The sequence below is a fragment of the Hypomesus nipponensis genome, chromosome 18 (assembly GCF_054491055.1).
Source record: "Hypomesus nipponensis isolate SF chromosome 18, ASM5449105v1, whole genome shotgun sequence".
In the NCBI taxonomy this organism is placed as follows: Eukaryota; Metazoa; Chordata; class Actinopteri; order Osmeriformes; family Osmeridae; genus Hypomesus; species Hypomesus nipponensis.
In genome coordinates, this window is record NC_140378.1 from 4,666,123 (window position 1) to 4,693,440 (window position 27,318).

At 45.2% G+C, this 27,318-nt stretch overlaps 4 protein-coding genes and 3 non-coding genes across 8 annotated transcripts in view; 5 read left to right on the forward strand and 2 right to left on the reverse strand.

The window, feature by feature from the left end:
* Positions 1–449: 449 nt before the first annotated feature.
* LOC146251619 (transmembrane prolyl 4-hydroxylase-like) lies at positions 450–10,179 on the reverse strand. The gene is made up of 9 exons (XM_084680360.1): positions 9,412–10,179; positions 9,153–9,234; positions 4,026–4,222; positions 3,690–3,780; positions 3,012–3,180; positions 2,387–2,572; positions 1,955–2,045; positions 1,645–1,768; positions 450–1,497 (listed from the first exon to the last, which is right to left on the reverse strand). The coding sequence occupies exons 1-9, from the start codon at positions 9,751–9,753 to the stop codon at positions 1,283–1,285; spliced, it is 1,497 nt and encodes a 498-aa protein (XP_084536486.1). The 5' UTR covers positions 9,754–10,179; the 3' UTR covers positions 450–1,282.
* Positions 6,447–9,146, forward strand: LOC146251620 (secreted frizzled-related protein 5). The gene is made up of 4 exons (XM_084680362.1): positions 6,447–7,139; positions 7,969–8,150; positions 8,258–8,344; positions 8,488–9,146. Exons 1-4 carry the CDS (start codon positions 6,610–6,612, stop codon positions 8,805–8,807), a joined length of 1,119 nt encoding a protein of 372 aa, XP_084536488.1. The 5' UTR covers positions 6,447–6,609; the 3' UTR covers positions 8,808–9,146.
* Positions 10,180–10,632: 453 nt separating the features above from the next.
* Positions 10,633–11,927, reverse strand: LOC146251621 (glutathione peroxidase 1-like). Its single transcript, XM_084679934.1, has 2 exons — positions 11,605–11,927; positions 10,633–11,339 (listed from the first exon to the last, which is right to left on the reverse strand). The coding sequence occupies exons 1-2, from the start codon at positions 11,827–11,829 to the stop codon at positions 10,989–10,991; spliced, it is 576 nt and encodes a 191-aa protein (XP_084536060.1). The 5' UTR covers positions 11,830–11,927; the 3' UTR covers positions 10,633–10,988.
* Positions 11,928–12,642: 715 nt separating this feature from the next.
* trnat-cgu (transfer RNA threonine (anticodon CGU)) lies at positions 12,643–12,717 on the forward strand. The gene has a single exon. It is a non-coding gene; the product is annotated as a tRNA-Thr (tRNA).
* Positions 12,718–13,037: 320 nt separating this feature from the next.
* On the forward strand, positions 13,038–13,109 carry trnak-uuu (transfer RNA lysine (anticodon UUU)). The gene has a single exon. It is a non-coding gene; the product is annotated as a tRNA-Lys (tRNA).
* A 73-nt stretch (positions 13,110–13,182) lies between these two features.
* Positions 13,183–13,257, forward strand: trnat-cgu (transfer RNA threonine (anticodon CGU)). Its single transcript has one exon. It is a non-coding gene; the product is annotated as a tRNA-Thr (tRNA).
* A 2,887-nt stretch (positions 13,258–16,144) lies between these two features.
* The window catches only part of LOC146251625 (cyclin-dependent kinase 17-like), a 38,313-nt gene continuing 27,139 nt past the window's right edge, over positions 16,145–27,318 (forward strand). The window contains exons 1-3 of one of the 2 annotated variants that reach the window (XM_084679731.1): positions 16,145–16,459; positions 21,935–22,093; positions 24,186–24,347. In XM_084679731.1, the coding sequence (XP_084535857.1) occupies positions 21,964–22,093; positions 24,186–24,347 (292 nt within the window). In that variant the 5' untranslated portion in view covers positions 16,145–16,459; positions 21,935–21,963. The remainder of the gene's footprint in view (positions 16,460–21,934; positions 22,094–24,185; positions 24,348–27,318) is intronic. The other variant, XM_084679730.1, reaches the window with a different exon arrangement.

Below are 27,318 nucleotides of genomic sequence, written 5' to 3' on the forward strand. Positions count from 1 at the left end.
AGTAGTCTGCGAAAAAAGGATGGAGAACATTATGAGGAACATGACACAGTGAGGTTGTAATAAACTAAAACAGTACCATAATGATGTTACAATAATCACGTTTACTCCAGTTACACAATTTTACTCCAGATCCAGGTATGGACTCTGAACATTGAAGTCTCAAACATAACTTGGACAAAGCTCAATGCTACTTGAAGCTTTAATTGGATTGTGTGTTTGTACTGGCAAATTTGTGTCTGCCTGGTTATACTTTAACCTTGCTGTGCTTAGGTCATCTTACCTGGGTTTTGTTGTAAAGAGACATTGGTCTCAATTGGACTTCCCCCTAGGACCCATGTCATTTCTGTAATGTTTGTCAAATGTAGGCTAGGGTTCTCTTAACTTTGTTATAATCATAATTCTTGAATTATGATATGTTATTTGTAAGACATGCAATCACTTAAACCTGCTGGCAATAATCGAAATATTTTATTGCAGCAAGTGGATTGAATCCACCTACATGGCCAAACACTAGTAGGACTATTCACACCAAAAGCTCATCCACTTTTTACCCATGTTTTTAAATCTGAGTGAAAAGGGTATAACAACAAATTTACAAATATTACATACAATAAATAAATACAAATAAATAACATGTACATTCAGTGCCAAATCAATTCAAATGTCAGATAATAAATACACATAGCTTGTGATGATGATAATAAATACACAGTATAACAAAAATGATTGACCCTGAGATATGAGCAAATATGAGCCAAACTACAGCTGAAATTCAAGCCGAGTGCAATATTACAGCACCTGTGGTGCCACAGGAATAAGCAAACACGAGTATGTCCGTGCCATGCTTATCCTGCTCACACAAGGAAAACCACAACACTCTTAAATACGCAAACACACAATGTGCTTCAGGAAGACATTCACAGATTATGAATTTGATATGGCTCAGCATGATGCCCAGTAAACTAACACTAACAGATCTCTCATTCTAAACTGAATGCAGCTATGTTCCCTTCATTGGACCAATGACTACCAGTAGCCTAAACAAGTACAAAAAGCAAAGCATTTTTGGACAAAATCATCAGACGTAGTAAAAGTTTGATTTTCATAGCAGTGCTTTGGACTAGACTTGCTGGTCACACTAACTACAGTGTATAGCTTTGAGGTGACATGTTAGTCATAAAACAGGATTGCTTTTGACTATCGTTCTACTCGTATTTCTCTTGAATGGTTCTTGGAATTTCTGAAGGAATGTCGTACTCCGCAGAGTCCCCCTCAGCTCTGACTATAAGTCCTGGTGAAGGTTACTGTGACGGTGAGGGTGGCTCTGCTCCTCTCTGTCCGTCTCCCTAGTCTCTCGGTGGGTCACCAGTCTCTGATAGCGGGCCTGCCGCTGCTGGTCCGGATCCACGTTGACCCACGACTTGGCTACCCACTTCACCCCCCGGGTGACTGGGCAGCTACCATGAAGGGAGTACTCGTCCAGTTCACCCATCCACCCTGAGAGAGGACAAGGGGGTGAGAGGAGAAGGGGGTGAGAGGAGAAGGGAGTGAGAGGAGGGAGCCTAGCGGGCAGTAAGAATCACAGAATGCCCCTGTGAGAAGTGTGAGAAGAGGTCAAATGAAGTTTAGGGTCGGAATCCTTACCTTTTCCATCTGAGAGGTGGTTGTACCAAAGGAGAGCAGTGCCAGCGGTGGGCCTTGTCCTCAGATTCCCTCTGGCGCAGTGCTGCTGTGTGTCTGTCAGATCCACCCCCCCCTGCAGCAGAGCCTGAGAAACATACACACACACAATGAACTTTCTACCATGGACACGTTTGTGGACAAGATTCGAATTGGGTCTGATGCGAATTGAGAGGTGCTTTGACTTCTGAGGTACAAGTAGTTCTGTCTTTCAAAGCCCTTATTGTGAAGTGGACTGAAACTTTGATGAGGACCGGTGACCACGTACACCCACCTCCTCCTCATAGGTGCGATTATCAGCCACAGGGAAGCTGGTCTCTCCACCCCCCTCCACAGCATTCAAGTAGAACAACACAGTAATATACCTGAGATGAAACAGAGATATTCACTCTATCATTAAGAAAAATGATAACGGTTCAAAAACGTCAATGCAAACCGTGACTAAAAAGAGTAGACTGCTTTCAATTAAAAAAAGATTGTGGTCATGATGTGATTTTCCAAGTAAGAATTTTGTGAATATTTTCATTTTAGTTTAAGTAGAAAATAAGGTTGAAAATGCTGACACGGCTCAATAAATACCTGCAGGTAAGTTCTCAGAAAAATATGTACCAAATTTGCTAACACATTCAAATGCTAGTACCTCTATCAAAATTCTAAGCAAATGTGAAAGAGCATGTAGGGAGAGGAACCGTCAAGACGGACACACCTGCAGGAGATCTCTGTGAGTTCAGATGTGTTTCCTGCCAGACACGTGTGTGCACAGGTCGTTCCTGAGTGGGAGGGGCTGCTGTCATGGTGGGCGTGACTAAATCCTCCCTGCTCGTAGCGAACGACCTGAAGGGGCTCGCTCAGCTCGACCAATGGGGAGGGAAGACGTGTCAAACGAGTTACCCTGGAGACAGGAAGAGAGAAGAAAGCGGTCATAACCATCAAAAAACCTGCTGTAATAGCCTACATGAGTGTGCACAAGCTACACTATTAACAGGTCCTCTACCCCCGTGCTCCACTAAAGTTAAACTGGTAACTGTTTTAAGGTGTGTCATGAATTTAAGGGTGGACAACGTCCACCAGATTAGTTTACTTGTGAATAAATCTTCAGCAAATAGCGTGCTTTGCAATAGCTACTATAATGTATATTCTTCTGAATGTGTGCATGGCCTTTCAATAAATATAAATATACATACATATATTCTTAATATTAAACCTATGTGCACCGTGTTTTTTCAACACTAAAGGCGGGGAAAAAAAGCTGTATTTCACTCAGGCTGTGGTGTTGAAAAGGGTGACTTTTTTGGTCTGGATTCTCCACAGGCACTGTCTGTGTCTGCTACCTGTTCCTGAGTGTGTGCAGTACGTGGTGGGATCCCGGGCCTTGGTACAGCCACGTGTGCTTGCTCTTCTGTTTGGGCTGGCCCTGCCCGGCTCCACCTGGCTGCTGCTGCAGGGGTTGCTGGGACATGCTGTCACACACACGCCGGAACTCCTCCAAACTCAGCACACCTGCAGGAACACGGAGGCACAAATCCTATTCAGGAATTCCATTTTCTGGCGTTTTCCGTGACTGCTCTGCCCCTTCATTGTCTTTATATTCCTGTGTACTAGTCCGTGTAGTCACACTCTTTCTCCTTCCCATTGCCCCCCCCCCCCCTCTTCCGCCATGTACTACTGTACGCCTTTACTTTCGCCTGAGCGAACATCCGGCCCCCCTACCCTTGTGTGACCGCGCCCCAGCCGAAACAATAGCTCTGGGGTGCCTGGGCTGGAGAGGGGTGGGAGTGGGAGGAGGAGGGGGATCCGGTGGAAATGTTAAGGAAGGGGGTCAGAGATTTTAATGAGATGCGATAGGGCACTTCCAGACTGGAACACACAAACGCCCGTCTCCCCTCACCCACATTCATACTCAACCTTACACACACAAACTCTTGCTCCCCAAGGTAAGACGGACAGACTGGGATGGACATACTTCGAACACGCATGCTCATCCCAACGGTCACCACACAAACATTAACCTGCTGGGCTGGCTTCCAGGCCTGTGAGTGTCTGTCGTAGGTTTTCGGGACTGAGCCACGTGCCCTCTCTCGATCGGGAATGACTCAGGATCTTAGACAGAAGAAACAGAAACACACGACCTGGATGACGACGGCCAGATCGGCTTCACCTCGTACAGCTCCTCCAAAGTCACACATTCCAGCTGAACCATTTTAACGCCAATTATCCTTCTCTCTGCCTCATGTTTGTTCTCTTTTCTGCCTGCAATTTCCAGGTTCTCTTGCCACGCTTCTTCTCTCAGCTCTTCCCCATCCCTCTCTCTCTCAGCCCACCTCCAGCCCTCCCCTCCTTCTAACCTCCTCCCTCTGCAGGAACCCGTCCTGGTCCAGGTCGAGCAGGCTGAAGATCTCCGCTGTGCTCAGTGACAGCGGGGGCTGCCCTGTCTCCTCCTGGGCACCAGAGGGCAGTGTGACCTGGCTCTCCATCAGCCCCTTCAGCTGGGCCAGCTGCACCACCACGCCGCACTCCTCTTCTGACAGGAAGCCTGGGATCTCTGACAGGAAGAGGAAGAACAGGCGATTACAGTGTCGCACATATTTTGCACGACACCTTTGAACTGTTAGTGTAACAGCAAACCCACTTTTTCTGTGAGATTTTAGGCTTACTCATGGTGAAACATTTCAGAATTGTTGTTGGTTCCAACAAAACACACAAAAACACTCTCCTAACTCGATAGATGTGGTAACGTACCAAGATTTGTTCCTGTACACAGCTTTCGCATATGTCACAGCACTGTTAAGACTACTGTACTACAAACAACAAACTGTCTAAAAACAAAGACCATCGGGTAGTTTTTCATTGGCGGGTGATCCAGTCATTCTCATTTTAAAGTGATTGAGTGTGAGCAAATGTCATGTGAGTGGATTAGGGGACAAAGATCCCAGTCAACAGTGCAAACGGAATCTTTCAAATTACTCCTGCAAATGGATTTGCTTAGTTGATTATCGACCTGTAGAGTCTATTATGTCCAATACAATTTAACTACTGAATGGATGTCTGTTTCATCAGACTTGACCTATCAGGTTAAACCGTAGAGGATCAGTAAGTCACTGTCTGGATATAAGAAAGGGAAAAGATCATCAACATTGGGCAACAGCACAAAGTACACTGGACACAGCGCAATAGAAGTGCACCCAGCACGAGATATTATTCAACAGCCTGTCAACCAAAGACTTCCACTGCCGTATCTGTCGAAGGGGCCATGCCTCTCGGTGTCATTTTGAAGCAGGTGAAGCTGTGTGTGTGTGCGCGCGCAAAGAGGATACTTAAGTGAATGCGGATATGAGGATAATGAGCGACCCCCCCCCCCACACACACGCACACACACGCACCCACCCCCTCCCTCGAGAGAGCAATTTGCGGTGTGGCCAGGCCCATTGACAATGCTAATGACCCCGGGGCGCTGAATGTCTCTCTCACAGGGGACTGGGAGCACAGCTGCATTGTTGTCCTCCCCTGGGTGTGAGTGGGCGGTTTGATTGTGTATTAGTTGGTATGTGGGGGAGTAGCGTCGTCACGAACCCTTCAGAGATCCCCACGGAGTCAGTAGCATCTCGTCCACCATTTCCACCCCCTTCGACGTGACCGGAGGCTTAGTTTTACATGTGACCTTACACTGCATGACTTTGGGTGTCTTGCACATACCAAGAATAACCCCATGACCACAACCAGGTAAATATGGGCATGCGATATGCCCTGTCGAGTTGCCTAGTTGTCATGTGCGTCTACCAATCCACCCTAATGAAACGCTTCCAGGCAGACGGCTGCCAGTACAGTAGAGGCCTTGTTCACCCCTGGGGCCTTTATACTGTACTTAGAGAGTTGGCTAATCCCTATTGTCCAGTCAGGCCTCATTACCCTGGGCCCACAATCTGAATGAAGAGGACTGAGCCTTCCTCCTCTCCCTCCCTCCCGCCTCCTCACTCTCTCTCTTTCTTTTCTCTCTCTCCAGAGAGGAAGTGACCTGCTTGTCTGGGACAGGAATCAGGTCACTACTGCACAGCGGGGCCACACTAACATTTCCCTGTCCCACACGCATGTTCACACACTCATGCTGGGTCTCTCTCTCGCGCGCGCGCGCACACACACACACACACACACACACACACACACAGACGGATGCAGACGTACACAGTCACATGTAATTAAACAAACAGGCACCAAGACTAGAGTGAAAACTGGTAAATGTGTCTGTTTGCTAATTACAGGCTTCTTGCACTCTCTCTTGTCAAGGATGTGTTCTTGACGAGGTCTAAAAACTTGCATGTCACTTGGTAAGAAGGGCGATTGGGGGAGATAAGGAGCAATAGGGTCATAGAAGGATAGAATAGCCTTGCTTGCGGGGAGGGGGAGAGGGGGGGGGGAGAACGGAAGGGTTCGTGACATGGGAGGAACTCATTTTCCTCATTTCAAGCTGTGTGGACGGAAGGACCACAAAGTCAGGACAACTCACTCAAATGACTACATAACGGACACAAACCCCCGACATCTTTGACTCACACACCCACACACTTCAGCAAATGGGTGAGCAACACATCGGATCCTCAAGCACTTTCCCTTGTTCCCCACCCCATTCCCCCCCCACCCACCCACCCACCCACCCACCCACCCCCCCACCCCCAACCAACCATTGTTACCCCCTAGCTCCCCTTCCCCCGCTATGCAAATGCACCCAAAGCCTACAGAGAGGTGGTGCATCACCGCCGCCTTGTATAAATACACCTATGCTGGTCTCTCCTCACTCACTCACTCACTCACTCACTCACTGTCCCGCGAAGACCACATCTCACCACACACAGGTGAGGAGCCCTCTTCAACTTCTCCTACCCTGGAATATCCACCCGGGTTCCTGGCAACAACAGCAGCAGCAACGACGACAACATGTCTGCGCCTCCATCGCGCTCCTCTTCCCTTCAGAGGCGTCACATTCCAGTGCCTGTCCTGCTCCTCCTGCTTCTTGTAGGGTCTGGCTACGCCTCCGTCCTGAGGCCTGGAGCTGGTGGTGGGGCCGAGGCTAAAGTGAGGGCCAGATCCAGGGTGAGGACCGGGGCTGGGGCTGAAGCTGAGGCTCGGCTCGGGGCTGCCGAGTCCCAGATAGAGATTGTGATCGGCAGTGAAGTCGACGAATGGACCGGAGCGGGAGTTCTCTCCGGGTCAACCCTGTCACACGGCGGCGGGGGCGGGCAGTGGGACTCGCGCGGCTCCTCTCGTTGTGTGCCCGTTCCGTCTGGCATGGCCCTCTGCCAGGACATTGGCTACGACACCATGAGGATGCCCAACCTGCTCGGGCACGAGTCGCCGGGGGAGGCCGTGCAGCAGAGCGCCAGCTGGCTCCCCCTGCTCGCCAGGGAGTGTCACCCCGACGCACGCATCTTCCTCTGCTCACTCTTTGCTCCCATCTGCTTGGACAGGTAAGTATGCACACACTGCCCAGCCAGCTGACATAGAACGACGACAGCTACTTTAACTTGAGACGTATTCGGGAGATGTTTGTGAAATGAGGAATTTAGGACAGTTCCCAGGTCCAGATAATGTGGAATTCTGTGAAATACATGTTCACCAGTGACTGTATATAAGGTTGATCAGTGTCTGTCAAGTGTTTTCAGTCAAGTCAAGCTCAAAAGAAAACATATTTTTAGCTCTTTTAGTTCACATCCCCGGTCATTGTACACCTATTTAACAATGTATGCCCCCCAAACACAAAACCATTTATTTGTATTCTTCTATCAAAACGAGTGTGTGCTTACATAAGCTTGTACCAACCAATTTCAAACAATAATATCCTGACATCCACTCATCAATCAATCTTCAACTTTTAACAGCACAGAGCTAAGATTCTTTAGTTAGCTAGCTCGCAACAGTATGAGTGTTCGCCACAGTCAAATCAAATGTATCCCAACATTATGTACCGCCTACCTATCCTTGCACTCTGCTGAATATCACAATAAAGAAGTTATACTACCGAAAAGTTTCATCTCGACTTAAAAACTTGATAATAGTTGATCTTCTACATATTTTTGTTGCTGTGGTTGAAATTACTACTTGTAAATCCACTTTACAAATAGTAATACAATGTATTAGAATTACAAGTATTACAATGAGGTCTGTTTGCTGCCTTTTTAAAAGGCTCCAAACAAGAGACCCTGACAACAAATATATGTTGGGAGGTTCTCTACCATCCCCCATCTTCAAACCCATCCTGGTTTCCTTTTCCCATCGTCATGTTCTCTCTGTCCCCAGGTTCGTCTCACCCTGCAGGAGTATCTGCGAGGCTGTGAGGGACAGCTGTGCTCCAATCATGAGTTGCTATGGCTACCCCTGGCCAGATATTCTACGCTGTGACCAGTTTCCTGCTGACCACCTGATGTGCATCTCATCCATCACCAACGCCAGCGTCAGCGTCGGCGCAAGGGGGCACAAAGGTGACACAACAGACGCACACACACAAACACAAACACGTTGACGACATACCCAGTCATCTCTTCGAATGAGAGACGTTAACCATTTCATACGCGGCACGTTTCGCCAGTACCGCAGGCCAGCTGTCGAGACTGTGAGTTCGAGGAGGCCTCCTCAGCCAAAGACCTGCTGGAAACCTTCTGTAGGAGTGATTTTGGTGAGCGACCCGACCCCACACCCTCCTTGAGGGTCTCCGGCTCCCTATGGCATCCCATCGAGACGTGTTCCCTCAGATTCATATGACACGAGCCACTTCTTGAATGGAGCGGCCTCCGCATGACCCGTTCCTTCTCTCCCCAGTGGTGAAGCTACGCCTGACGAGGCTCCATTCCAGCCAGGCGAGCCTGACCCAGTTCACCCTGGCCTCCAGGCTGGAGGTCCTGAAGCACGGCCCGCTGCTGGGGGGCCAGATCCGCTCACGCATGCAGCTGTGGCTGGAGAGGGACGCCACCTGCGTCAGGAACATGACGCGGCGCCAGCCCCGCGGCGGCACCTTCTTGGTGACGGGGACCATGCAGGGGGAGCGGCTGGTGGTCAACAAGGCCTTTGCCTGGCACAAGCGGGACCGGAATCTGATGGTGGCAGCACGCAAGTGGAAGAGACACCGGTGCAGGAACTAAAGCTATGGGGCTCGAGATGGGTTGAGTAGACGGCAGAACCCCATGCTACTGAGCTTCAAAACATTGCTGGGGTCATAATGCTATATGTCTTCTGCAAAATGTACATATCTATAAATTATAAGCAAATATCCTCAAACTATATTTTTTACACCATAGAAAAACAGTCACTTAACATCTAGTATGGTTTTTTGTTTGGCTTCTTCCGGGTCAGGGAAATAAACGACCATGTGTCAAAATAATAATTAAAGTTGCATCTGTGTGCTTTTTTGTTTTAGCCATTTGATTGTTTTAGTCATCTCTGCCTACTTTTCAATTGACCATTATAGACACCGTCAGTAGGCTTACCAAAGAGCAGAGGCTTGAGGCTCAAGGTTTTCATCTGGTGTGTTCTGTCTGGCACCAAATACACCTTCTGAACATGACCCACCTATGGACAAGTAGGTCACATTAATAACATTATACTGGATTGGACTCATCAAAGACAGTAGCAAGAGTGCATGCATGGTAAACTGAATGAGTTAAACGTGTATAACATTGCAGATGATCAAATGTGGTAGATGGAATGGGCTACACGCGATTGATTGTTCTCGTCTTTGCTCCTCACCCTTATTCCTTCAATGCGAGGCAGGCTGAAACTCTGACGATCATCCAAATCAGTGTCTAGTGGTTGGTCAGACCGGGAAAGAGGACTTCCAGCTGTAGGAGAGCCATCGTCGGAATTTATGTCCGGGGGTCCGTTGCTGTAGTGCACGTACAGTAGCAGAGCAATGACGTTTATGATGTACACATGGAAGAAAACCATGACCACCACGAAATAAGCCCTTGAGCAGACATTGCTTTTCTGAATCTGCAGTCGCTCTCGCCCCGGCAGCGGTGGCAGTTGCGGGGGCATATACGACAGTGATTCGTTACACGGGTTCTGAAGGCTTTCCTGAGATTCGCCCATCTTTAAATGACTGTATTGTATGCAGCCACAGCGCCTCTCAATCTGATTTAGCCAGTTACAGTAGCTAGCTACACTTGCACAAAAGACTGCAACCCCGGCGTTAACCCCTCGCTAACGTCACACACACTTTCCTAGTCTAGAGTCAATGCTTCCATTTATTAACTGCCACTAGAGTACTTTGTAAAGTGTCATATATTTATATATTAGAATCCAAGCTAAGCTAGCTCTAGCAGTTTCCCATGGTACCCCCTAACAACCTGCCTAACAACAACAACATCCAGAAACAAGAGAGTACCCGGCGGGACATTGAAACAAATCTACTAGCGCCCTCTGGCGATAAAGTCACAGAATAAACTGTTAACATTTTCCCGTTGTGTTCTGGATACAAATGTTCCTCGACTTTGTGCATCCTGTGTGTGTTCAGCAACTTATGTATCTCTCTTAACCTATCTTCACTGAGCTCTTCACCATGTGTTCATTGTTCTCTGTAAATCCCCTGAGCATGACCTCTTGCTGTCCCTTTCAGCCTAGAAAACACATCTTAAGTCAGCAGACTGTTTAGTCATTTATTTGATTTAGTAACATTGTAGGCCTATTATGTATGTCCACTGGCAATAGATATGTGCTTGAATTTTCTCATCATGTAGGCCCTGACTCAACTCTTTAGCACACTGTATCTCAGATTATTTGACCATAACTACTAAATACTAATAGGTGTGCTACTTTGAATACTAATAGGTGTGCTACTATAATTAAATAGTTGTTAAAATAGAATTAACTTAAATTGTGCCACTTGTAAGCCTATACTGTACACCACATTGTAGCTAACAAACCCTCAATAAATCAATTTGGGTCAACATGTATAAAAAATACAAGTAGTTTCTTTAAATTCATATTTATTTTTGCTGCATTCAAGTCTTTGTTATACTATATAATAAACTACTATTAGGTTTAGGCATTTACATTTTTCATCAGATACTCCACACGCAAGGTTTCAAGGAGTGTCTTCATTTAGTAAACTTGGCTAACCAACAACAGCACATTACACAGGAGAGCAACGACTGAAGGATTATGACAAATGCAGCAATGGCAGTTGGTGCAGGCAACAGGAGAGATGGGATAGCATAACTGTGGCAAATGTGTGACTGAAGATTAACAGAGCAAAGCCGCTCAGTATAATTCCAGTGTTGGAACACACATATCTACTACCACCAGAGAGGCCAGTACTGGACAGTTTATTTCACCCTCTTAAGAAGCTCCTTGATATCAGCCTCAATGTCGCTGGTCAGGAACTTTCTGCTATAGCGCTTATATGGTTCTCCGTCTGGGCCAACCAGGAACTTCTCAAAGTTCCAAGCAATGTCATTCCTGCAGACTGGGCTCCAAATGATGAACTTGGGGTCGGTCATGAGGGCCATGGAGTCATCACTGGGAACAGGCAGCTTTTCCTTTAGATAGGCAAACAAGGGGTGGGCATCCTTTCCATTCACATCCATCTTCTCAAGAAGAGGAAATTTAGGCTCAAAGCCATTGCCTGGACGGATGTACTTAAGGGCCTTAAGGATCTCATCATTCTTGCAATTCTCCTGTTGAAAAAAATTGTCTGGTTTGTACAATGTTAACAATAACTTTTAACACAATTACACATAGCAGTATAATGTCAAGGAGCCAACCAAATTAAAGATAACTGCAGGTTTAATATCTTAATTTGCAATGACTGATCCATTGGCAGCTGAGAAAACATTGAAGGCATAACCACTTTTTCACCAGCTACCCAAATAGGCTCTCGCTCAAGGGATTTTGTTTAAATCCTAAACTGTCCTTGCACAAAATGGGAAACAGGTAGCCTACCTGGTGTCCAAATTGATTGCAGGGAACACCTAGAATCACAAGCCCCTTTTCGGAAAATCTCGAATGGAGCTCGTTCATCTGGGTATAGTCCCTGGTTGTAGTGCCTCAGAGAGACGCCACATTTTCGACAAGGACAACTTTTCCTTGTAATGATGACAAATTCAATATATTGCCCGACAGCAACTTTGCTGTAAAATCGTAAAATGTCTTCATAGTTCCAGACATTTTTGGCGAAACTTAACGCTGCCCTGAGTTGACAATACTAACAACAAGGCTGATCTTCCGCTTTTCACATAACCCAACACGCCCACCTCCTTATTTGTAGATCGTAGTGGAAAAAATCCTACAACAATGGTCCAACTTCCTGTAACACAGATCCGACTGGAAAACGATGATGCCCCGGACTTTCTGTCTGGACGCTATATTTGACTTATTACCACTATCAGTCCAACAATTGAGTTTATAGAAAATCGATCATAGCCTAATAAATTATATACTTGAATTAATATAATTAATGATACAAAGAAAAAAATTGTGGTGGCCGTTATCGGCGTTAACGTGCTGCGCTAACGTGAGACTATCGATTAAAGTCTATATTTCAAACTGTGTCAAAAAAGTATGTAGGCCTATTTAGCAGGTGCATGGGAAATAGGCCTATTATAAATGACTTCAACATGGTTTACATAATAATCAATATTTGGACAAAATGTCAGCGTTCTGGACACTGGCCATTTATTTGATACTATATATGGACAAAATGTCAGCATTCTGGACACTGGCCATTCATTTGATATTATATTTGGACAAAATGTCAGCCTCCTGGACACTGGCCATTCATTTGATACTGCAATGATAGTATCCAGTGATAATGCCTTTTATCGCAACAAGTTAAGCCTGGTTAGCTCAGTCGGTAGAGCATGAGACTCTTAATCTTAGGGACGTGGGTTCATGCCCCATATTGGGTGTGCTTCCATTATGCAGTCCGAGCCATCACTATGAGAGGCTTCAAGTAGTTGAGTTCAATCTTCCAGGCTGTTAGGTGCTGTGGCTTAGCTGTTTGAAAGCGCCTGTCTCGTAAACAGGAGATCCTGGGTTCAACTCCCAGCAGCACCTCATTGTGTGTGTTTTTAATACAACATGCACTTTTTAAACTTTCACCAATGTTGTAGACTTAAAGTTATACTGTCACAAAGGTCCCTTATGAGAATGCCTCAGGATACAACAAGGTAATCCTGGATAGCTCTGGTATTAGAGCATGAGACTCTTTTCGAGTACATTAAATACACCAGGCGAATTTAAATCATTCACCTTTGAAACATTAATTTGAAACTTGATCTGGACAAAATGTCAGCGTTCTGGACACTGGCCAATCGTTTGAAACTACAAGTGTAACAAAATTGCCCAACGATAATAATTTTCTTGGAACAAGTTAAGCCCGGCTAGCTCAGTCGGTAGAGCATGAGACTTTTAATCTCAGGGTCGTGGGTTCAACCCCACGTTGGGCGCGCTTCCATTATGCAGTCCGAGCCATCACTTTGAGAGGCTTCAAGTAGTTGAGTCCAATCTTTCAGGTTGTTAGGTGCTGTGGCTTAGCTGGTCGAAAGCGCCTGTCTCGTAAACAGGAGATCCTGGGTTCAACTCCCAGCAGCACCTAATTGTGTGTGTCTCAATACAACATGCACATTTTAAACTTTCACCAATGTTGTAGACTTAAACTTATACTGTCACAAAGGTCCCTTATGAGAATGCCTCTGGATACTACATGGTAATCCTGGATAGCTCTGGTATTAGAGCATGAGACTCTTTGCGAGTACCTTAAATACACCCGGCGAGTTTAAAACGTTCATGTTTTAAACATTCATTTGAAACTTTATCTTGACAAAATGTCAGCCTTCTGGCCTTTGGCCATTCATTTGATAATATATCTAATGACTCTGATGATCTTTTTAGCGACACTTTAAGCCACTGCAAAACGAGACATCTCTCTCAACGTCAGCAAGGCTAAGGAGAAGATTGTGGTCTATAGGAGGCGTTATGAGGAAGAGCATACACATCAACGGATCTGAAGTGGAGAAGGTCTGCTGCCTCAGGTTCCTCAGGGTGAACATCAGCAATGATCTCACTTGGTCTGCCTACACGAACAAGGTGGTCAAAGCGGCTCGGAAACGCCTCTTCTTCTTGAGGAGACTGAAGAAGTTTGGCATCTTCACTAACTTCTACAGATGCACTATAGAGAGAATTCTGACTGGTTGCATCACAGTGTGGTATGGGAGCTGCACAGACAGGGACCGCAAGGCCCTACGTAGTGTGGCCCGGTCTGCTTAGTTCATCATCGGCAGGAAGCTCCCTGCCCTACAGGACACCTACCACACACGATGCCTCAGGAAAGCTGGCGGGATCCTAAGAGACTGTTAACACCCATCCTTCAGTCTTTTTACCCCGTTGCCTTCTGGCAGGCAATACCGAAGCATTCGGGCTTGCACACGTAGACTGGACAACAGTTTCTATCCAAGGGCCATCAGGCTTCTGAATGATATGGACATTGATACACTGTCGACACTCACACTAGTCACTTTAAACACTGTCACTTCAGCTACTAGTTGTACTTTCAGCTAATGGTTGTACTTTCAGCTACTAGTTGCACAATCAGCAATATTGCACTAATCGTACCCTATTTGTCTCTAGGTTAGTATAGGTTATAAGGTTAGTAGAAGATATTATGTTTATTATAGGTTTATTTTACTGTATTGTTATTATTTTGTATATTTAGGAGTTTTATTGTATTATATGTTAGCTTATCATAGGTGTAACCTATGTTCTGAGTACTTATATGTCATGTTATGCCAGGTTGCTTTTTGTTGTCTTGTCCAAAGAATTTCAGTGCCCAGTCTTACCCTGTGTTGTTCTGTGCATGTGACAATAAAAGACTTGAACTTGAATGTACACTTACCTACCAGTAGCTGTATAGCTTTAATCATAACTGTAGCTAATGTTTCTTTCTGAGGGAAATAATACACACAAAGCACCAGAACATTTGTCTGAGTCAGATGGCTGAGCGGTTAGGGAGTCAAGCTATAATTCAGAAAGTTGTTGGTTCGATTCCCGGCTGTGCAAAATGATGTTGTGTCTGTGGGCAAGGCACTTCTCCCTACTTGCCTCGGGGGAATGTCCCTGTACTTATTGTAAGTTCCTCTGGATAAGAGCGTCTATTTAATGTAATTGTGTTTAGCAGAGAATATGATTCTACATTCAGCCAGCATATCGGATTTCTTGCAATGTTTGTAAAGGTTGTATTTTGTTGGTCACATTGAGCACCATATTCAAACACTACCATTGGACTGTGGCACCAACTCTTAGTTGACCACCTGAAATCTCCTAAACCAAAAGGATATCATCTTCCTCCCATGACAAACAGAAGCTTTACTGTGGATGCTAATTACTCCCTTTGAAAAAAAACGAAAAGCTAAAGGAGAGAGATCACTCACTGACTGACTAAATAACAGGTCGATTTTCTCACCAGTGCACACACTGCACAAACACTCCATGCAAGTTGCTCTGCCCATTGGAACCCAACAGTGAGGTCAGAGGAGGGGCATCAGTTGGTAATTTCCTTAATTTAGATTTGAGACTACAATGAATCACCATTGAGACCAGGGTCTAGTAAGCCCACATAAAGTAATACAAATCAAGTAGGCTACAAGAAAACACAAGAGAATCCATCAAAACATGTAGATATGCTAAATTCAATCATGTATTTTACAGCCATTCTGGTAATACATCACATTTACCACAAGATGGCAACCTCATTCACATGTCACTGTACAATGTAAGTTATCCTGAGACAGAGAGAACAGTGAGGGAGTCACTTACCACAGAGCAGTAAACACACTAATCTGCATAGGTCTCCTTTAATCTCATTGTGGATATACTTTTTAGAGCTGTTATCTGACGGTAATCCCTACACTAACCCTCTGATGTCTATCCTCTTAATCTCCCCATGGTGGGTCTAATAGTGCCCCCTTAACTCTGTGAGCCTTCTCTTGCTTTCTGCCATTTGAGCATTGCTAATGGAATTTGAAAGATCACACAATGAGGAAAAAACGTTAGATAGGCTACTGAATGTGCATGAACATGTGATAGGCTGACGTTTGACCTTTGGAACACCAATCTTTATTTATGAAATCACAGGATAGATGTTCACATGGAGATACAGTTACCTAAATCAAGAGCCAGCAACAGTAGGTTTAATTCATTTTTTGCTTATATCAATTTGAGTAGTATTGATGTATAGGCTACCTATATTATATTTGGATGGCCTAAAACATCAACAAAACATGGTAGGCTACCAATATATTTCCACTAGGAATTAATTTATGGATGATATTTCTATCCATTAATTATTTAGAAGGATTTTGAAGATGTTTGGCAGTAGGCTATAGGCTATATTTGGAAAAAAATCCCTTTAATTAATTACCCCCCACCAGTCACCTATACACACACACACGCCCCTTGCGGTGTTTTCCGGGATCACGCTATCGCTTTCTCTTGGGATCCCAGAGCGATCCGAGATCAGATCACCGAACGGGACCGTGTGTTGTTAACTATTTAAATGTAGAACAAAAATGTAGCCTAGCATTACGCGTTTCCAGAGATCAAACTGGGAAGACGCCCGGCAATTTACCCTGGATAAATAGCTATTGGTGGGAATACTTAGGCCTATTTCATACGAAACTGTGGGCTATTGATATCCACCACAACGGTATTTAACTTGTCGCAGTGGATAATCGTGCCGGATTAACGGAATCTAAAGGATTTAATTCATAATATTGTCATTTGCATCCGAATAATTTACCAGGTCAGTTCCACTTCTATAAAGCAGTTATAGCCTATAGGTTATGTGTGTGGAAATAATAGTCGACTTGTAATGTGACAACCTTCTGTTTCACAGAATACCATTGTCGGGGATTCATGCTTTATTAGGCTACTGTTCGAACATGTCGTTGCAGGTGTAACTGGCATCCTGCATTATCCACAGAGAAATTCGACATAAGAAAACGATTGATGTTTCTCGACTTCCTATTGTTATAGCCTACTATCACCTACTTCGATCATAGGCTATTAAGTTTTGATCTCAGTCGCTATACCTGCCTACCCCACTAACCTGTACTGTACGGGCCACGATGTATTATAGCCTAGGTAGCGCAACTCCTATGATTTGGGTTTGTATCAATTTACATCATGGAAATACGCTACAATATACAGTAGTATTCTTTTCAACATTTAAAATCTCTGCATCATAACTTTACTTTGCCCTGCTAGACTCTCCCCTCCCGGATGTATAGCTACAGGAAAACACGGGGAGAGAGGGAGGGACAGAGGGGAAAGGCCGGAGATGCTGGAATGTTTTTGCATTATTTCCGCAATATCTTCAACATTTAGCAAAAATGTAGGCCTAATGTCGTGTTTCAAGAGGTATTAGTTTAAGGCTACACTTATTTTTCATAAATGTATATCTGTGATGATCTTGACCGGGTGTCCGCAAACGGGACAGACGCAGACCAGCAATGAGCAAGAAGATAGCCTATAGCCTCGTCTAAACGAATTTCATGTTAACAAATAGGCTTAGCCTATTATCCTCTTACCGGGACATTAAGACACGAATCTACATATGTTTTTACAGCATTGTGAAAGTGTCGTTAAGCAGTAGGTTCCCCTACATTATTGATGAAGACTTTCGATATGGGATGTCCCGTGTAAAATAATATTCACAGGAAGCGACCACTAATGAAACACGTTGCCTAACCAGTCGTCAAGACCATCGAGCAAAAACCCATAATCGTGCATATCAGGTTCTAACCATGGTTGTCCTGTCTCGAATGCGCATTTCTCATGAGAAGTGCTGGCTCATGTCGCGCACCGTGGGTGAAGAGAATTCGCGTAACCTAGATTTCTAGACCGTGGGTTAAATTGCACAGGGCAGCGAAGATGCCCTGCTTGTCACCTGTGTTACACGTAGCTCTTACCAAATGTTTTGTCGCAATTAGCGCTAATAGGAATAGATAGTTAATGACACTTTTTATTAGCTGTTGTGACTGCCTAACGCAATATGACAAGCTGCAACACTAAATGAAAAATAGCCTACTTAAACACTGTAGCAAACTCACATAATGTGTGTAGTAAGACTTTAGCATGACATTCAACCAATAGGTCTACATTTATCACACACACACAATTAATATTGGGTTTCTTTGTTAAACAGTTTTTGGCTCATCTTTAATGTGGCCCATCAAAACCAGTTCTGGTTAGCCTATATGGTTTAAAGGATGTCCCTTATCAATGTAAATTACCCCATTTATCTGGGAATGTGCATTGCCGCAGTTAAATATTTTCAACATGCTTCTTTCTCTCAAATTCCAATGCTTGCAACTATTATACATGTCTCACTTTTTCTGTCTTCATCCTTAACTTTTGTCTTCTGGATTATGAGGAGCTGACGGTAATAGATACAGGGGATGAGTGTGTGTGAGGGGGGACAAGAAGGCATAGGGAATAGATTCTGTAGTCGGGCAGACTTTCTTCATTACTCATGCATCCTTAGGCTGCTGCACTGAACAACATAGCACTGAGTGCCCGTTCCATTCTGCAATTGTGTGTGTGTGTGTGTGTGTGTGTGTATGTCCATGAGTGCACGTATATGAGAGAGATACTGCTATTTGACATTGAATCAAGATGAAATAAGGTTTCTGGGCCTTAGATACTTGGTTAACCAAGCTTATTATGATGTGCCAGGTCTAGAGAGCATTGACCTGTGTGTGTGTGTGTGTGTGTGTGTGTGTGTGTGTCTGTATAGTGTGTGTTGTGTGTGTTCTTATGCATGTGTGTAGCTGGTTTCTAGAGTAAGTGCTTTTGGATGAGTGTTTGGGATCAAACAGTTCCTGACCTTTAGCAGGTGTGGTTACAAGCATCAGAACTTTCTTTTGGAAAACAATAGATGAGTCAAACAGAATACCCCACAATAAGTGGGGTATTCTTTAAAGGGATCTGTCTTACTGATAGAAAACAAAACTTTTGCAATAATAATTGATAACAGGCATTATTTACACAAAGACTTCCACCATGATTGAAGCCACTAGACACATGACTTTACTGAGAATGGTACTTATACAGATCATTATTTTGAAACACATCATTGCACACAGTAGTCCTACAGAAATATTTCAACTTCATTTATACGTTGGTTTGTTCTCAAGATTATCGAGCCACAGACAGATAGACAGACAGAGATTACTGCCCTTTATCCTTAGATCATCATTGACACTCACATGCATGTAGCTAAATCTGTGTTTCTTCTAATAATGGGATAGAACTGGTAGAGGATGGCAGGCATGAGAAAGCCAACTCCGAGAGAGAGAGAGAGAGAGAGAGAGAGAGAGAGAGAGAGAGAGAGAGAGAGAGATAGAGAGAGAGATAGAGAGAGAGGAGGCATCGGAGGAGGCGGAGAAGGGCTGCGGATTTTAAATTCTTAGCGTTCCTGCTTCTCCACCACCCTGTGAAGACCACAGTTCCAGGCCAGGTCTGTAACCAAGCAACCCAAAAATGGTTGTGTCGCGTGCTGAATAAAATCAGGTGGTCTACCTGTCTTTCATTCGCAGGAGTGTCTGGCTCATCACAACGGTAGCGCTGGTGATGAAACAGATTGCAGAGCAGGAGGGCTCTGCCCATGACTGACTAGAGGTTATATGCAGCTGAACTGTTCATCCCATAGTAATCTTCAAGTCGTTAAAACATGACTAATGTGGATGACTAGTGTGTGTTTGATGATTTGCTGGGCATTGGCCTGTGTTTTTGTTGCTGTGTGTCAGTAACACACTGTTGTTGAGACACACCACGCATGTGGTCAGTCTGCACATGCTTGGTAGACATTTCATTACTCAGGTTCACTGACATACCTTTGCCAAATACTTTCAGATACCAAGTCCATCTGATGAAGATGACTTTAGATCTGAGAGCCATTCCACCCTGACACTATCACTATGAAACTGAGTTCAAATTGATTTAGAGCAAGTTTTACTCTTTTAAAAGTTGTTCAATAAGTTATAGTGAATAATACTATTTTTACTTGTATATACTTATAATTATAGTACAGTATAAGACATTTGCATTGCTGTTGACATTCATCTGTTTTAGCATGCTTGTACTGTACCATGCTAAGTCCTCCAAGGGTTTTTACCCCCACCTCGGAAGATTTGCATGGTCTGTCTGCTCATGCTATTTAAACAGATAAGACTCAGACTGAAATCTTTCAGATGTGCATGTGTGAAGCATTTTTTCTTCTTTAATAATGCTTGAATCTAAGAATGAATTAAGACTCTCAGTTTCTTCATCAAATAACATTAACGAATCATTCTTTCTCACAGACAGAAAGTGAGCGGTGAATGAAATGAACTCAGCAACCTTGGCATTTCATCATATGAACTGGGAGAACATGCTAATGAGGGGGGTGGGGATCAAATCCAGAGACTGGTCTAACGTGAAGTCCCTCAACCCCCCCGCACTATCCCGCAATATAAAACAGATCAGAGCCCCCTGTTAGAGAAGTCTTGAGGAGAGCTCTTAATTTAAGATTATTAGTTATTCTTCTTAGATTAAGCCCATCCTCTATTCTGAGAAGTATTGGAGTACTGAGTCACTCTGTTTTGAATTTACCGTGAGGTCAGTGTGTTTCTAATAGAGCTGAAAGACTCTGAGGGATGAATGGCTTTTGTTGAGGATTCTAAGGTTGGACACAAAGAGAGGGGAACTGTGTGTGTGTGTGTGTGTGCGGGCGCTCCTGTGGCCTAGGGGTACAAATGAGGAGCCGTAACTGGAACAGAGACAGAAATATTCTGGCGTATCTGCCTCTCCCCTCAGGCTTGCAGTAGAGGAAGAAACCCGGAGGAACAGAACAACGACACACAAAAACAACAATAAATAAGCTCTTACATGCTGGCACACAGAAATACATTTGACCTGAATGCAATGCCATTCCTCAACAACAAACATCAATAGAGTGGTTGATTTAAAGCTTTAAACCAGGGTCCAGGCAGTTTCAAAGGCCTGGAGTGTTGAACTGCATGAGTTAAAGCATACCAATTGAAGGTATACTTTACAATATCAGTACAAGTTTGGGGATAACTCCTCTGAGCTGTTGTATTTTCAGCCTTGAAACCGTTGGAAGAATATGTGGACTGCAAAGTAATGGCTCTTGACTTATTTCGCCCTGAAAGTAAATTATTGGTGGCCAACAGCCGAATTGATGCGGCCGGAAAAAAACGTTTTTTTCTTTACTTCTCCTACAAATGTTGTCCAATCTTCACCAAATTTGGCAGAGAATATCTTCAGACCAAGCCACAAAAAAGTTCTTACATGTTTTTTTGATTTTCGAAACCGTTTGCCTGGTGCAGCCAATCAAAATGTGCCGTTAAGCCAACAAACAGGAAGTTGGGTCGTATCTCAAATCTTTGATGGATTCACACCACACTTGCTGTGTGTACTCGTTTCCCTCGTCTGAGGATGTCTAAAATGTTTTTTCTGGGTCATGTGACTGCTTGGCCACCTCATTGCTGCTTGCAACTATATTTTTGAGTGAATTGCTCGAAGATATAGGACAGTACATTGGGCGAACATTTAACTTTGTGTGGATTTTAGAAGAAAGTTTATTTTCTATTACTACTACTTATTATATAGAATTTCTTAAAATTATGATCTGCATGAATGCATCCGCTCCTACGCTGTTTAGACTCTTAATGTGCTCTTGCCTATATGACTGCACGCACACAAAAACACATCATTAGTGCAGTGTCACCCTACCATCATGAACGAAAGGTTGATGTGGTGTGTGTGTCTGTACTGCAGACCAGATTTAAACAATAGTGCTGTTTAAATGCATGTCAGAAGTCATATCTTGAATCTTTCTGTTGAGTATGATATGGCTCCGTCCATACACACGCCTCGGGAATGAATAACCAGAGTTAATTTGTGTTTAAACAAGGACACTCACTGATCTTTATCACACACATCAGCTGTGCTGTGTCATTTTTATAAAATGCTTTTTTGTTCGAGATAAATTTACTGTAACAGTTTTATCAATTTACCTGACAAATGTTCCCCATAATGGAATGTTTGCTCTCGGCAGGGAGCACAGCATGTGAGGATACTTAGACTTTTTTGCTGCAATGCATTTTCAGCATGTGTCATGCATCCATTGTGTTGATAATGATGACACGATTATGATTGATAATGAGGAGTAACGATAGTGGTCGTTAACGTGAGGATGTCTATGTGATTCCAGGCCCCTGGGCCCCAGCCTGTGTTGGTGAGATGGACAGGATGAAGATCATCAAGCGGAGGTTGTCCATGTCTCTACGCAGCGCGCGGCCTGTTGACGAATCGCTTTCAGAACTGGCTGAGCAGATGACCCTGGATGAGCCATCTGCCTCCAGAGACAATGGTGAGAAACAAACATAGTTGTTTGAGAGAGGAGAGTTGCGAGGGGCCCATGGACCTGTATGTCAGACCTCACACACACAGCATCCCCAGGTGGAGGGGGACTAGATGTGGGGTGAGGTGTGAACCATCTGTGTGTGTGTGTGTGTGTCTGAATCTCCTCATGACGCAGGTCAGAACAGCAAGAGGAGCTGCCTCTACCATGCAAGCTGTTCTCTAACCCTTGCTTCAGACCCTCATATTCCAGCCATCAGTAGCATTTGGAGGTCTGATCTCTCATAGAGACAAAGATCTTCCAAAATACCAAAGATCTTGAACAGCTAGAATATCAACAGATACAATCTCAGTTACAGTTTTGAGATTTGAATATTCATTTCTGAATTGGTGTACATGTAAAAAAGAATAATAAAGAATTGCTGGTAACAGTTGAGTGGGACAGAGAGCTGTGTTAGAGTAATGATGTGTACCCAGATGTTAGACAGACTCGGCCATTTTCATTAAATTAGCTCAAAGGATTCATTAAACATATTGTATAAAATTGGCAAAACAGTATTGTGGGTACACTGAATGACGACAGTTGAAGGAGAATGCATTTTCAAATTTTCCTTGATGTATTCTCTTTCTAGTAACAATATCATGAATCATTCCCATACAGTTTCAATTCCAATCCCATTCCCATGGTTCTCGCTTGTTGATGTTATCCTCGCCATCCCCACCCTGATTTTCCCATTTCTCTCCTTCACATCTTTCTTCTACTGCAGTTTATAACATCCTCTATACTGTTGCAAGCACTGAAGTTGCAGGAGTTCAAATCCAGAGAGAAAGGGGAGGGCAAAAAGGGGACGTGAGGAGAAACAGGAAACTTCCAACTGCTCTACATTCCCAGTACATCTCCATCTTTACTTGCCCCAAGCCACCCATCTCTCTGCCTTCACACGTCTGACATTTCTGTCGCCGAAGCTTTAGCGGTGAAGTTGTTGAAAAAGGTCCACACGTTTTCCAAGGCGCTAATTGGAAAGCGAGCTGAACGTAGAGGAGCTTGTCATCAACACTTTCAGAGACCGTTTTTGCCATGACCTCCATGTTTAGTACTGCGTCCCATGTTGAGAGTCGGCGAATGATTAAGCCCAGCTGTGTTTTTGAGATAATATGCGACAACAATAGGGGGGATTAGGGGACATAGAGGAGGACTACATGCACACAATAGAAGGACGATCCCTGGAAAGGCTCCAGGAGACACAGACACTCACAGATTTTGGCGGCACAAGATAAGAAATGTGCCTGTTGCCACCACTTCCAGCAAAACACCGTAACGAGTTGTCAAGCAGCCTCATTTAGCTGAGAACTACACAGAACGGTTAAGCTGATGAGGGCCTATTGACTCGCTGCATTTTGTCACTCATTTCCTCAACCCTCAGGCATTTCACAGAACCCTCATGCTTCCATGATACTATCTCTCGCATCATACACCTATCATGCACCTTCCCGTTGTACATCAAAGATCATCATCGGCATTTGTCAATCAAAGGTTGCTCCATTCCTATACTTCTTAGTCTTGTGTCTACCCCCTAGCATGCTACAACTGGAATTCCCCTTTTTGAATTGAATCCGCATCTCTTTCTCTCTGTTTCCGACCGTCTGTCTAGGTGTGTCTGCCTGACCATCTGTCTGTGTCTACGTACATGTGCTTCTCTGTCATTATCTCTGGACTTTGATCTCAGCTGCCGTCACCAGCTACGGACACATTGTCTCTCTTACTGTACAGATCATCTCCCCCTCTCCTCCTATTCTCCGATCCCCTCTATTGTAGCCTTTATGCTTATGTCAGCCAGTGTACATAGCCCGTGTGCCTGATAGTCATAGCAAACATTGACCGTCTCTCTCGTTCAGAGTTATTACTGCTATCTCGACACGGTTCTTTATCTGCTATCAGACACACTGTTATTACCTCTCTTTCTGGTCTCTCTGTGACCCTCTCTTTCCTCCTTCTTTTGTCCTCCCCCGTGTCTCCTCCTTTCCTCTGTCCTCTGCTCCTGTCCCGGTGCTCCTCTCCCTCCTCCTCTTCCCTCTCTCGCTCTCCCCTCCATCTCTCTCAGAACCTATGGTGGTGTGCGCTGTACATCCCCCTGCCTCTCACAGCGCTCCCTCCTTCCTGCGTCAGTACGCCGGCCACCTGGGCCGAACTGCCCTGCGTAGAGAAGCTGGAGGGCTGGACAGAGACAGGCCCTACCTCAGCCTGCACAGGACCGGATCTCTCGGTACACACACACACACACACACACACACACACACACAATCACACAAATCACAATGCCGATGAACACGCCCACACAAACATGTTCCCTCACCTGTAACCACCCTCTGTGCGCCCACACGGGACGTATGCACAGAGATGCCCAGGACAACTATGCACTGCAGTACAACCTTTAAAAGGTTTGCACCCCATCCTCTTGACCCTCTTTTAACTGCTGCTTTTTTGGGGGGTAGCAACCAACACTGACTTGTGTTGATGTTGTTCCTCGGTTCTTCCTTTGTTGCGCATCTGGCACGGTCCTATGTCTGCCTCTTTCTCAGTGGTTTCAATCCTTCTTCTCATTTGAGGCCTGTCTGTGGTGCGGAGACCCATCTTCTGTCTGGAGTCAGCGTCATCCTCTCTTAATTAAGACCATCGAGCTTTAATGTCTTTGTGGATATGAAGAAGCTCTCCTTGGTGGTGGAACACACACAAACACGCGCACACACACAAACAAACACACACACAAACAAACACACACACACAAACACACACTCACACACACACACTCAAGCACACATCAGTTAAGGTTTGGACTTGACAGAGGGACAGCATTGGTGTCTGTTGCCTGGCTATTCTTTAGCATTCACAATTATATATTATTCTACGTAGAACGTGTACTTTAATGTCTTTAAAATCTCACTCTCACTCTCACACACGCCCTGTCCGCCCTTGTTAGGGGCCAAGGAATCCCAGGGAGCTCATTTCTCTCTGTGGGAGTAGAAGTAGGAGAGAGAGAAGCGGGGGGGGGGGGGGGGGGGTGAAGTCGGAGAGAGAGAAGCGGGGGGGGGGGGGGGGCAGCATGAGTCGGGGTGGGGTGGGGAGGGCAAAAAAAGGGTAGGCGTAAATGAGAAAGGGCTGCCACGTAGAATGTCTGAAGAACGGAAAGGGGAAAGGTGAGTGGGTGCTTTCCATCTTAGGCAGAGGAAATATCACCTTCTTAATGGACTCTCCTGACACCTGGGCCCAGGGTATTACAGAAAGACCTGCTCCACAACGACTTGGCTCACTGTACTCGGTCTCCAAACGCCTGTAAGACTGGAGAAATGTCGGCCACCAGACTTGGCCCAGCTAAGGAGCTTCATTGGGGAGAATGAGAGAGAGCGGGAGAGAGAAAGAGAGAGAGTGAGGGATGGAAGGCAAGGGAGAGATTTAAGGAAAATAGAGCGAGAGAAAAGGGAGAGCTCGAGAGAAATACAGAGAATGAGGAATGAGCTCCCGCTCTTTGTACTGGCGGTGCTGCTTAACTGCACTACTGCTTTTGTCACTCCTCCAGGGGATTTTCAAGTTGTCCGGCAGACTCGACGTAGGTTCACCTTCGAACTAAAGAGAGAGTGTTGAGATGGGTGGGTGTGTGATGTTGCTCTTAGAACCAGGAGGTGTGTGTGTGTGCCCCCACTGGTGGTCTCGCTGACTCATTGCGTCCCACTCGGCAGTCTAGCCACGTCCCCTTTTAATGGAGCAGCATGATGATGCAATTGCTCCTCTACCGCACTAAAGAGATTACCCTCCTCTCCTTCGCGCCCACCTCCTCCCTTCTCCTCCCTCTCCCCTGTTCCTTTCCTTCTCGTTCCCTATCACGGGCTCTCGCTCTCTTCCCACTCTTCATGCCCTTTCATGCTGCTTCCTCTCTCCCTCTCTCTCTCTCTCTCTCCCTCTCTCTCTCTCTCTCTCTCTCTCTCTCTCTCTCTCTCTCTCTCTCTCTCTCTCTCTCTCTTTCTCCTCTCACCCTCCAACCCTTCCTGATTCAAATTAAACACACTTTCCATCTCTCTGAGTACATCTGTCTGGGGGAGGGGGAGGGGCTGAAGAACAGTTGATGTGTGTGAATGAATGCTGATTAAGGTTACTGGTTGGAGCGACAGGGCTTTTAGACTCGTGGGACTCTCATAGGCTCTCGCCCGTCTCACTCACCTACTGTAGCAACACTAATAGCAAGACAGCTGTCAGTCTGCCCCGTCTTTTGCTTCCACATTATCTCTCCATTTCCTCCCCTTCACCCTCCCTTCCTGGGGATTAGAAGCCCATCACACAGACAAGGAAAAGCGGCCGACTGCCCTAAACTGTGAATGCCCTACATTCCTATATTGTACATATAATTTCTCTCCCATCACTATCTCCCCTCCCCCCTCCCCGACTCCTCTCCTCTACCCCAACCGTGCCTTCCTCTTCCCTGCACCCTCTCTTTCTCCCTTCCACTTCCCTTCCCTCCACCCTCTCATTGTTTCTCTCTTTGATCTCATTTAATAAGAAAAACGGAATGCTTATGAATTTCTCTCATCATTCCACTTTTAGGTTTGGTGTCATTAGCAGGACTGGGCCGAACTGGGCCGGGCCAGGCCAGGATAAACTGGGAAGGGTTAGACAGGAAAAGGAGGATGGAATTGCAGGAATATATGAACAAACGAATATAAATAAAACGAGGGAAATACTGTAGTTAGAGGGAGAGAAAGAGCAGTATAGCTTGGGGCCTCTGGTCTCTCAGTAATTGAATAATAAGCTTCCTCAGACACAGATAAAAGGTTTAGAGGTAATTACTAGAGGCTCGACGCTCCCTCTCCTCCAGCCCGTGTGCACGCATGCTGCCAAGGCCTTACGGAATCCTCCGCTCATGTTTAGCATTTTTGAAACTCTTCAGAATTTTTTTTTGCCTGCCTTTAGGTCATTCAAAGGGATGAATAAACATACAGGAAGAAAGAAAACAATGTAAACGAGAGCTAGTCATTGGTGAGACTTTGCAGAGAAGGACGAGGCAGAAGCGGCACAGCACGTCACCACTTTGCGAGGAGAGAGGGAGGGAAGGATGAAAATGGAGGTGGAGAGCGATGGATGAAGGGAGGAAGGTGACGGAAGGAGAGCCTTTGTCCTTGACTCCACATACATCCAGAGGTGTTCAAACAGCTTTAAGATCAAGGATGCTGCAGTCTGTGTGCGTC